Source organism: Camelus dromedarius, chromosome 18 (genome assembly GCF_036321535.1).
Source record: "Camelus dromedarius isolate mCamDro1 chromosome 18, mCamDro1.pat, whole genome shotgun sequence".
In the NCBI taxonomy this organism is placed as follows: domain Eukaryota; kingdom Metazoa; phylum Chordata; class Mammalia; order Artiodactyla; family Camelidae; genus Camelus; species Camelus dromedarius.
The window spans coordinates 5,090,665-5,102,752 of record NC_087453.1 but is presented as its reverse complement, the minus strand read 5'-3'; the positions used below and the strand labels follow the sequence as shown (position 1 = coordinate 5,102,752).

The 12,088-nt window shown below is 44.3% G+C and overlaps 2 protein-coding genes across 3 annotated transcripts in view; one reads left to right on the top strand and one right to left on the bottom strand.

Moving 5' to 3' along the window:
• The window catches only part of RTF2 (replication termination factor 2), a 33,414-nt gene that overhangs the window by 7,262 nt on the left and 14,064 nt on the right, over positions 1–12,088 (top strand). For both annotated transcript variants that reach the window (XM_010991607.3, XM_010991606.3), the window contains exon 5: positions 2,374–2,452. In XM_010991607.3, coding sequence (XP_010989909.1) covers positions 2,374–2,452 — 79 coding nt within the window. The remainder of the gene's footprint in view (positions 1–2,373; positions 2,453–12,088) is intronic.
• On the bottom strand, positions 8,737–11,691 carry LOC105098862 (beta-1,3-galactosyl-O-glycosyl-glycoprotein beta-1,6-N-acetylglucosaminyltransferase 7). The gene is made up of 3 exons (XM_010991622.3): positions 10,629–11,691; positions 10,058–10,153; positions 8,737–9,028 (listed from the first exon to the last, which is right to left on the bottom strand). Exons 1-3 carry the CDS (start codon positions 11,596–11,598, stop codon positions 8,805–8,807), a joined length of 1,290 nt encoding a protein of 429 aa, XP_010989924.2. The 5' UTR covers positions 11,599–11,691; the 3' UTR covers positions 8,737–8,804.

Here is a 12,088-nt window from a genome sequence, read left to right as displayed (position 1 = left end):
GTCACTCCCCACCCCCTGCTCCCTTAGCCCCCAGCAACCACCCTCCTGCTCTCTGTCTCACTGGATTTACCAGTTCTGGATATTTCATTTAAATAGAATCACACAATATGTGACCTTTTATATCTGGCTTCCCACTTCTTTTTAAGAAAACCACGGTTCACCCCAAAAGAGGAACTTAACAGAAACAGACTCAACTCTCGGGTCTTGAGCAGGGGTTACCTGTAGCTGGTTGCTCTGGTTGTGGCTCCCCTAGTTTTTCCCTTTCATCTGCTGGTTTATCTCTTCTCCTTTTTCTCTTCCCAGTTAACTGAACATTGGCTTTTTTGGCTTTCCCATCCTGCTGTTAATGGGTCCTCTGCACCAGAAAATTGATTTGGGGGTTAGTTTGTATTTTAATAAAGTTTGTATAATAAAGACTTAAATGAATTGAAAAATAGAAATAAGTTATTAGTGTGATGAAGAACATTTAGCCTTTGTTTAAAAAAAACAATTTCCTATATTATTTATAATTAATAAGCATTCATAACAGAGGATTTTTTTTAAGTCCTAAACAACATTTAATGAATATTAGTACTTTTTTTTTTTAATTATAGTAGAGTCAGTTTACAATGTTGTGTCAATTTCTGGTGTACAGCATATTTCAGCTATACATATACATACGTGTATTTGTTTTCATATTCTTTTTCATTATAAGTATAATGTTATTAATTTGGCTTTTTGTTAGGGCAGTCTGCCTCTGCTATAATTTACTTGTCTATTGCGTGTTAATGCATTTCCCATTTTTCTAGGAAGGTAATTGGTGAAAGTTTCTATTGTGGCATTTTTAGAACGTATAAAGTAAAATGTGAAAGTGCTCTTTGCCCCTTTCTTCCATCCTAGCATTATTAGTTGATAGCATTATTAGTTGTTTGGTGTTTAATGCCCCCCCCAGACCTCCCCAGCACCAGCACACACACCACGCTTCCCTGTACCTCTGCAGGAGGTATAAATAAACGTGTGTTAAATGTGTGTTCTCCCCACAGCTGTGGAATCATAGTCCACTACTTCTCTGTCTAATTTAAACGTGTTTTCGTGGCCATCATACCTTCTTCTTTTCGATAGGAGTATAAGTGTTCCTGCTTAACCATCCCTGTATCGGTGAGCATTTAGGTGGTTTCCTGTCCTTCCACAAGCAGTGCTGTCCTGCACAGCTTCATAAATACATACCCGTGCAGGTGCTCACTGGCGGGCGTGCTTCTGTGGGAGAGATTCTGATAAGAGTGATGCTTTACCTGCCGCTGCCATCTTTCCTCCTGAAATGTTGCACTGTGTTGTACCCACCCACCAACAAATGTGCCTGTTCCTCAGACAATTTCCAGCTGCATACCTTCATTCCGTTTCTTTCTTGCCTGATAAGTAAAACTTTGCATGTCGTTGTTTGCAGTGCATTTCTATAATTAACAGTTGAGGTGAGCATCTTCCATGTGTTTTGGCCATTGGTAATTTACTTGTCAATTGCATGTTAATGCATTTGCCCATTTTTCTATATTGTTTATTATTGCTTTTAAAGACCTCTTTGAATATTCATAAAATCTGAACATCATGTATATTTAAAATATTTTCTCCCTGAGTTCCTATTCTGTCTGTTGGCTTTCTATGTGGTGTTTTTTTTAAAAATGTATTTATTTATTTTATTTGTAGGAGAGTCTTTTTTCCAAAGAATTATTGCACAGGGGTAGGACTGGGACTCTGGCCTATGTTTGTGGTTTTAATTTCAATATACAGGTTTCTCCTCTACCTGAAAAGTAGAGCTTTTCCTAAGTTCCTAAGAAACCTGTCCTAAGCTGAAATGGTAAAAGTCAAAGAAGCAGTTATCTTAGAACACATCTTGCTCCCAGATGCACAGATTAAATAGGGATAAAGCACAGACGCTCACACAGTTCAGAGCTACGGCCCTGGCGCTGAGATGCTGAGTGTGGTTCCCCTGGAAGGAGCGTGGTGGCGCTGCTCTCGCTGCTTGGGGTGCGAGCTGCCTGTGTAACATCTCACTGCAAAACAGATGCTGAATGCAATTTTTGCTTTTTGCCTTTTTTTCATAGAAGCAGAAATCCACTTCGAATTTCTTTCAGTTAGTGAAAACAGGTACTAATGTAGGTCTTTGTAAAAGTAAAGTGGAGTAAAGTGAACTTTCAAAAAGCAGGGGGTACCTTTGTGTGTGTATGTAATTTATTTAGGACACACTGATTTTTTTCTTCTTAATGGACTCAAATGCAACCATTTTTCTCTTTGTGGTTCTTGACCTTTGTATAAAGTGAACAAATGTTCATTGATAATGTGGGTAATAATTTTAAAATTATTTTTTAAGTCATGCTCCGTATTGGATTATTTCTGCAGGTTTTGCTTCCTGCGGTGCTGTGGTTGCGTGTTTTCCGAACGAGCCCTGAAGGAGATAAAAGCAGAAGTTTGTCACACAGTGAGTTGTTGACATGTATCGTGTGTTCCTTCTCAGTAGCTGAAGAAATCAGATGGTTTATGGTCCCTCCCTCCATGTGTCCTGTCAGCATCTCTCAATTCTTTCTAAAACTCAGATCTAATTAGTTGCTTCTCTGCTTAAAACCCTTCCACTCCTGTCCTTGCTGGAAGTAAGAGTCAGACTGCCTTTTGGGACCTGCCCCTGCCCTCCTGTCCCGCTCAGACCAAGCTCGGGCCTCTCCAGAACAAGCCCCCTTCCCCTGTCCTGTGCCTTTGTTCCCTCTACCCTGACCTGCCGGCCAGGAGGGGTCCTGCTCCCCATGAGCCTTACCAATTGCTTCCTCTGTGAACCTTGCTGCTAAACCTGCTTCCCCGGTCCCTGGGCACCTTGTTAACCCCTGATTCATCAAAATGTGATCACTGGTGATGTGCTTTCCCCACTGGACTCCGAGAGTTTTTGGTTATTTTAAGTGAGACTTGATTTCTTTTAGGGCAGTTGTAGGTACATAGCAGGATTAAGAGGAAAGTAAGGAATTCCCCACGTATCTCTGCCCGCACACACACAGCCCCATTGTCAGCGTCCCTGCCAGAGCAGCGTATTCATTATAATAAATGAACCTACACATCCTCCTCACCCAAGTCCCTTAGTTCACATCAGGGCTCACTCTTGGCATTGTACAATTTGTGCGTCTGGACAGGTGTATAATGACGTAGCATCACAGTGTATTTTTGCTGCCCTGACATCCCCTGGGCTCTGTCTGTGAGTGTTTGAAAGCGGGAGCAAGGCTCGTCCATCTCTCCACCTGTGGTCATGTTCTCCCCAGGGCATGTCTCACATCCTCAGTAAATGCTCACAAGAGTGAGCAAATACTTGATGTAAGAACATGCCTGCTCTGCTCACAGGAAAGAAATACCAAGGAATTTGCTTTCACAGGGTTGCTGCTGCAGCCCAGGACATTTCTGTCCTTGGTGTTCTGTGGGTCTGTGGAAAGCCTGGCATTTAGTTTAATGGCATCACTACTAACAACTCCAGGCTGCATTTTCACCTCTAGTAACTCTGCTTGGGTTTCCTTGGACTCCAAGTGCTGTTTCTCCCTGTCATGAATTATTCTTTGATTCTACAGCTTTCATGGAACAGCTGTTAGGGCCAGCCCCGTCCTAGGCACTGTGGGACGGGATACCTGGCAGATAAGAGTGATACAGTCCTTGCCTTCATGGAACCCACACTCCAGTAGGAGAGATAGACACTCAAATAACCAAGCAAGGCGGTACCGACCGTGACAGACGTGGGAAGGAAGCACAGAGGGTGCAGAACCGGAGCGAGGTGGGCCACCTCGGTCCTAACTCAGTGATCCCCGGCTGCGCTGCACAGTCACCACAGTGGTTTGTCAAGCCCCCCTCCCCATCTCAGACCCCACGTCAAAGTGTTCATGGTTGGTGTAGAGCCCCATGGATTTCTATTTCTGTTTAAGTTTCCAGAATAATTCTGGTGGGCAGCGAGGTTTGGGGGACTCAGTGATCTGAAGCAGTCAGACTCTCCCCTCCACGGTGGTAACCATCCCTTGGATTGGAGTGCCGTTGTCCTTTGCGTTGGCTGACCTCAAACGTCCATATTAGTAACCATGTTGACAAACTTGTTAGCCGCATAGGAGTGTCTACACACGGCTTAAGAGGTTGCTTTTATTTCATGGAAATGCCACATTGCACGGGAACGCTGAAATCATTTTGTTAGTGTCTGGGAACAAAGTGCTAGTAAACCTTTGACAGTCTACATTGAGCACTTCATGGGAAGGGAAGGAAGTGGGAGGAAAGGGGAACCGACTGCATCAGGATCGCACAAGGGGAGGCAGAGACTAGGGGAGGCCCAGGGCGCTGGCTTCTCCCACCTTCTGATAGGGGCCGCTGAGCTGTCACCCTGCAGTCACGACAGGATGCTGGCTGTAAGCCAGGAACGCCTCTGGGACAGAATTCTCTTGAAAATAAATCTGTTGTCAGAAGAGCAAGATAATGCCCACTTTTCACTTATATAATCTGCATACAAATGGCCTTTGCCCATGCAGCCAGATTGAATATCCTGCATGTTCGTTTGCTAGGGCTGCCGGAACAGGGCACCACAAACTGGGTGATTTGACAGAGGTCTGTTGTCTCCCAGTTCTGGAGGCTAGAAGCCTGCCGTCACAGCATTGGCAGGGTTGGTTCCTCCTGAGGGCGGTGAGGGAAGGATCTGTTCTAGATCTCTCTCCCTGGCTTGTAGGTGGCCGCTTCTCCCAGTGTCTGTTCGCGTGGTCTTTCCTCTGTGCAGTGTGTCTCTGTGTCCAAATTTACCCTTTTTATAAGGACACCAGACACATTGGATTAGGGCCCACCCCAGCAATTGCATCTTAACTGATTACATCTACAGGAGGTCACATTCTAATGTACTGGGGGTTAGGGCCTCCACATTTGGGAGGACACAATTCAGCTGACGACACTGTAGTTTAGAACAACAGAGCATGGTGCAGTCATTGGCTCACTTGAATGGGAATCATTCATTCACTCACTCACTCGGCTGATATTGGGAGCCTGGTATGTATCGGTACTGGTTCATACACCAGCACGCTGGCTTGGCAGCGTCAATCACTTCACCTCTCTGGGCTTCAGATTCTAATACGTAAAATGAAGGAATTGCAGTAAATTCTCAGATGCTTTCCTTTTAGACCCAAATTCTAAACAATAACATTTTAAAGTGAGGAAATAAGTTAAATGACAAATTGGTATACTGTTGTCAGGAATCAGACTTGTGCTTCCAATTTAAAGTCTCTAAAGTTTAGTGATACTGAGTATATCAGTCAAGGTTGGCTACCTTCTGTAACAATTCCAGTGGCTAAAAGAGGAGAATTCCTGGTTGGGCAGCTTTCTTTTAGGGGAAGCTCAAGGATTCAGACTTCTTCTGTCTCGTAGGTCTGACTTACTCTGGTTTTTGGAGTATTCTCCAGTCAGTTGACTGATGGGGTCAGGGCAGGGAGCATCTAACTGGGGAGGCTTTTATGGGCCAGGCCTTGGTGTGGGGCTTGTCACTTCTGCTCACATTCCATTGGCCAGAACTTAGTCACATGACCATGCATACCTGCAGGAGCCTGGGAATGGCAGTCTAGCTGGATCCCCAGGAAGAAGAGGTGACTCCAGCCATGTCTGCCAGACACCAAAAGGAAGAATGATGGTGCAGTTTCAGGAGCTGTGGTGCATCGTGAAAATGTGAATGAAGTCAGATAAAGCCACAGTGTCGAAAAGTCTAAAACAGATATTTTCATGTTTTTAATGTCTGAAATTTAGAGGAGGGGGTATCATAAGAACAAAGTCAGGAACCTCAGGGATATTTAGGGTATGCGATTTCTCAACTTTACCCTCTGTAGTTCCGTCAGCATTTGACTTTTCAGTTCATTAGAAGAGACTGTGCGGTTTGAAATAGCTCTGGTTCTGTGTTCTGAAACACATGGCGTGCACACTTGATTTCAGTAAACAGGGTCCAAAGAGATGTAGTTGCTAGGTTTTCTTGTTTTCACTATAAACAAAGCACTAGCCAAAAAATTAATTGTATTCCCCACTGTGTTCTTCCCCTGTAGTAAGAAGAAACACATTGGAGTAGTTACAGGTCGCAAAATAAATGATATGCTTATCACTCAAAGCACAACCCATGGTCCTGCAAATACTGGCATCACCTGGGAGGGTTTTGGTTTTGTCTTTTAAGAAATGCAGACTCCCAGGCCCCTCCCCAAACCCGTGGAATCAGAAACCATTTTAACAAAAGAGTCCCAGGGGATCTGTATGCACAGTAAAGCTTGAGAAGCTGGTCTAGATGTTAGAGGTGTGAGCAGAGGTGTTTGCCTTGCTGGTTTCTGGCTTCGTTTACTTAGGCTTTGTGACAGGTGAGTGGGGTGTGTGGATGTTTTAAAGTCAGATGTGAAACAAATTCACACTCATACTGGTTTTTTTTGTTGTTGTTGTTGTTTTTTTTTTTTTTTTTTTTTTTTGAGTTCTTATCATGGAGAGGGTAGAGAGGAAAGGGGAGAAAAATGAATGAAGGAAGGGGGTCTCTTCAACAGTAGCCAGCGAAATCTGCTTTTCAGGCTGGCCTCCAGGTTTTTAGCTTTCTGCCGTCTTTATGGTGTTTGTGAATGTTAAGCCTCAGGGAATCGTATAATGTGCTGCACAGGCAGCCTTCAACTTTTACAGGTAAGAAAAATCTAATAGAAAGATTGAACAGTAGACCCTCCATGTTAGCAAGAAGGTTCTATTCCCAGAAAGTTAGAGAAATTATCTCAAGATCCCTATTAACCTCAAGATCACTTTTGAGATACAGTTGTGGCAATACATTTTGGACAGTTTTTACATGTGATTTAATTTTGTTCTTTGTGAGTGAGCGCGGTAGGGGTCTGACTCGGGCCAAGAGCAGCGGTTCTGATGCCGACGGGCTGCTGCTTTATCTTGGCCTCCTCGGCCTCTGCCAGGCTGCCGGCCTCTCAGCCTCCCCCGACACGCCACTACAACCCCGAATCTCTTGCTGCTTCATTCCACCGGGCCTGTAAGTTCCTTTATGATTTTAGTTATCTCGCTCTTACTGGAAGGATTTGTTGAGGTCGTTTCCTCTGTTAGGGTGCCAGAGCCCTCAGAGGGCGGGCGGGTTTGAATCTGCACTTCTCTGTACATGGTATGGTGAGGCCGTGAGGGCTTGGACCCTGGAGCCAGGCTGCCTTCCTCGTGGTCGCGTGGTCCTGCCAGTCCTGTCATCACCTGCAATCTCCTCACCTCTCATCTGCGAAAAGCATCAGGTGTTTTTCTAGGTGCCTCATCCTCACAGCGAGTCTCTTAAGTTGACAGTCTTATTAGGCCCCTCGTCACAGTAACATGACTGGTCTGTGAACTGACGTTGAAATGAAGTGAAGGAAGGCTTGTGTTTCGAGTAACCTAGAAGATTCAAGCTCCTTTTAATTTTTTATTTTATTTAATTAAAAACAAATTTTAATAAAGTTTGCGCTTTCTTGCAAGCGAGTTGCTATAAGACAGGGTGGTGAATCCGAGCTTTCTGAACAGCCCGCCGGAACGAGGCGCACTGGCCGGGTCCTGGGTGCTGTGTCTGCTGTGAACACGTGGACGCAGTGCCCAGCTGTCCGGGGCCCTTGCATTCTTCCCTGATGGTCTTAACCCTTTCACTGTGTGCTTTCCCTGGAATCAAGTATCAAAGGGGAAGAAGCATTTGTTTAAACAGAGATTTTACTATTTTGTGGGTAGTTCAAGTTTGACTTGTGGGACCTGCTTTCAGAGCCTCTTTTCCTTCTATTTAGTTTTGTGCTTTTGGGGGGCTGTTTTCATTGACTATTAAGTGGATTTGATTTCACGTCTGTGTTTGGGAAGCTTCAGTTTACTGAAGGTTTATACTCTGCGCCTTTGAATTACACATTTCTTTAATGTTCTCTCCTGTGGTTCTTGCTTTTCCTTTATTTTAGTTGTTTTAAGTTGCACATTTCCAGTCTCGTATGTTGCCCTGAGCTAGTTTAGAGAGAGGAAATGTGTATAAAGACCTCAGCAACACAACAGGAATTCATAGACTTTTTACAGACCTGAATCTGTGAGAAAGAATTAAAACCATCCATGTCTTTGACCTGTGCCGTTCAGCATGGTAACCGCCAAGCACATGTGACTATTTAAATTTCAGTTAATTAAAATTTTAAAAATTAAGATCCACAGAATGAGTTCACTCTAACCACGTTTGAAGTACTCAAAGCCCCCGCATGGCTGTGGCTGGTATTGGACGCCCCAGATGTGGAACATTTCTGTCATCACAGAAACCTAGGACAGCCTTTGTAAGAAATTGTGTCTCAACTCCAGATTAATTTCATTTTACCCAAAAGAAGTAGACTCTTCCATGCTTTTCTAGGATTTCCAGAACAAAGTTACATTGTTCCCAGCCAAAGAGGACTGTTAGAAATAGGCATGTTTTCATTTTCAGTGGGAGTTTGTTCTTTATTAAAATCTCATAAACAGTCATATCTCTAAGACAAAATGTGTTCTTATTTTAACGTGAGCCTGGATCTAAGTGCTTGGGGATTTTTGATTTTCAGTCCCTGTTTAGTGAGGCATTTGGCCCTCCAGGTCGTCTGTCCACTCAGTCTACTCACCCAGCAGTACTGTGAGTTATTTTTTCTCTCGTAATTTCTTTCTCATGCTTTTTCGATAGAATCTTTCTAGATTCATTTTAGGACTAACATATGTTAAGGAATTGTTTTCCCATTCTTTTTTGGTTGAATGTTCTCTGATTTCAAGTCAAGGATGCAGAATGATACCAGTAAGAAAGCAAACGCTTTATAACTTCCAGCTCAGTGGTTCAATTTCACATTAAAATGACTCTGCCTTCGGAAATGCCAGTGTGGTTCCACAGGGGCCTCTGCCTGCCCTAGAGCCTTAAGTCTGTGCCACCTCTCCAAGCACGTGACCACAAGAGGTTCTGTGGAGTCAAATCGGTTGGCAAACAAAGAAGGCGACTGAATGATCCATGGCAGGTCTCCTGGTCCGTACACGCAGGTGTCCTGGGCGTAGTGGCCTGCAGAAATGACACAGAGACCCAGCTTAGCCGCCTTCGTATCCTTGTCACTTTACAGCCACGCAGAAGAGCGATGCCCTTCTTCCAAGGTCATCTGTAAGGCCTCTCTGTTTCACGAAAGCCCAAATTGAGCATGCTTTGCTTTGATAGGGGCTTTATGTTGAATTTTGAATCTGTGATGGAAGTTTACATTCTTTTGATTAGTGATCTCTGAAATGTTTAATGGCTACTTTGGATGAATACTGTGGAATTCTAGCCAGTCATGAGCACAAGGGAGATGTAACAGCAGTCTTGTTCCTGACAAAAATCTGAATTCTGATAGCTTCTATTTTAAGTTCCTTAAGCTTTCAAGTATTTTCCTTGGTTGTGGGTAGCTTATAAGAGTTACGTTGGTTTTAACAAGTCATTGTTTCAGCCTTTTATTGGTTTTGCAGAGCAAGTGTTTGATATCAATAGAAGTAATTCAAGTTGGAATTCTGGTTCTGGATTCCTTCAGGAGGAACTCAGTCCTACGTTCTCTGTGCCTGACCCCGTGCTTGGCCCTTCCTGCTCTCTCTCAATCCTCCCGCCCACCCTGCGAGGTGGTTTCTGTCATCACCTGCAGTTTGCAGAGAAGGGAGCTCTCGGCTTGTGTGTGAGGGACAGTTCTGTTCATTTGGGGACCTTGCTCTTTTTTCCACTCGGCTCTCTCCTCTCGCCAACCCAGTAATCCTACTTCCAAAAACCCAGCTGAAGGAAATATTACGAAGAAGGAATGGAGCTCACGCACAAAAACGCCCAGTGTTGTTCATAAGTCTGTTGTGTGTTCACTTTGTGAAAATTTGTAAACTCAAATACCATCTGTGCACTTTCCTGCCTGAATATTATAATTAAGTGAAAGTTTTTTTTAAATTGACACCTGCTGGTTGGATCATCACTAATTCCACGTTGCTTTCGCCTGGTCATCAGTCTTCTTCCCCAATTACCGAGACAGCAGCTGTAGTTTTTCTGGAATTTGAAGGCTTTTTGTGGTTTGGGTTTTGTTTTTACCTTTACAGCCGTCATGAACACTTCCCTCCTCGTTTCTCCATTTTATGGCTCGAACATTTCCCTCCCAGCCAGCATTTGGGGTGGCGCCCGGAGCATCTAAGGGAGAAAACATGCAAGCATTCAATGAGAAGATGGAAGGAAAGTCCTATTTGCCACAAAACAATGGCTAGTTTTAATATTTTCCTTTCTCAGAGAGCCCCTAGTGAAGGGCCCAGTGCTCGTGGGTGCCCAGCAGTAGCTGAGAAGGGAATGAGGAAGAACTTTTCAAAGGTCTGGGCTCAGAATCTTCAAAGGGCTATATTTGAGGAGATGCAGAATGCTGGGACTCCTTTCGGAGAGGGAACAAAAGCCAGCTTGGTTTGGGAACGTGAGGCGCTCTCGGCAAATCTCAGGTCCCTAAAAGCAGACCCACTCCCCTGCCCCGTGTACCTGCCAAGTCGTCTCACAAAGTGCCCAGCTATTGCTAAGCCAGAGTGAAACAGCTGGGCTAGAAAGAACTTCAGTTAGGGGCACCCATCTCCCGTCGCTGCCTCTGGCCTGAACACACGCCCTGTTGCCGGATCGTTCTTACCTTTCAGTCTGTTCAGAGTCACCCAGTAATGTCGCTCTGGGCCCTGGATGTCTTTGGACCACCGAAGCATGTCTTTTGCGCGGGTGTCAGTCAGTACAAACTCTGCAAACTTCCTCGTTAGTACATAGTAAGCGCTTCCAAAATAAATTGTCAAGTTATGGGGTGGTTCAACTCTGAATCTTTCATTTGGAGATACGTAGATATTTCCTTCAGGGGTGAATTCGGGATGACTCTGACTTGTCTTGGATTTACTGTTTGGTGGCTGGACTACTCCAGGAGTGATATTTTTATCATTCCATTTACTTCTGATGTAGCGTATGATTTCTTTGTTAGTTTTGATTGGAAAGTCCTGTCCACAGAGATTAATGACATAGTTCCATTGAAATCTGGGATGGACTAGGTCTTTCATACAGTTAATATCCGCGTTTAGTCTTCTAAAGCCAGTGCGAGCCACTTTCTCTCTCTTTGATGAAATAAAAACATTTTCAAAACAATTAACCAGGGATTGCACAGCAGTCTTATACTTCTTTGGGGCCTTTTCATCAACGTGAATACAGTAAACATTTTGAGGCACATAAATAGCCCTGAGAAGCTGCACAAACATAGCCAGCTCCTTGTGAGTAGTTATCACATATGCCAGAGAGAAAGTGCCCTCTTCTGCGGACAGGGGTCTGGTTATGAAATGCAGCTCCTGGGAGAGCCTGGAGCAATTTCCAGGTCTGTGTAGGTGAGCAAATATTTTAGATCCATGAGGAGTTTTACAAAATTTTGCAATTTGAAGGGCTGCCTCTTTCCCTTCAAACAAAGCCGAACACAGTTCATCTGGGTAAAAGCCACATTTCACTACTGCTGGGGAGGTGGGTTCCTCCTCTGGTTCCTCAGGAGCTGGATTCCTCAAGTAAAGAAAAATGAAGATGCAGATGGCTGTGCACACGAGGAGTCCAGGCTTTGTGGCTCGCAGCTGGCTCATGTTTTAAGTTCCAGGCGCTTTCTTATTACCATGGAATGTTTTCCTTGAAGCTTCCTAAAAGAACAACACACAGAACTTAGGGTGTTGTAACTCTGTTCCCCCATCTCAGCTTTATTGAAGTACACATATTTAAAGTGTATAATTTGATCAGTTATTACATATGTGTGCACTCTTGAAACCGTCACCACAGTCACAATAACAAGCATCTCTCTCACCCCCTGGAAGTTTCCTCGGGCCCTGTACTCTCCTCCTTCCACGTTGTCTCCGGACCATCCCTGCCAGCAGGTTAGCCGGCATATTCTGTACTTTATGTAAACAGTCATACTTACATACTTTTTTGCTTGAAATTTTTTCACTTATGATTTTGAGATCTCATCCACATCATTGCATGTATCACCATTTTCCCCTTTTTATTGCTGAGCAGTATTCCAGCAAATGGACACGCCACAATCTGTCTGTGCACCTGCTGATCGACACTGAAGTTTCCAGC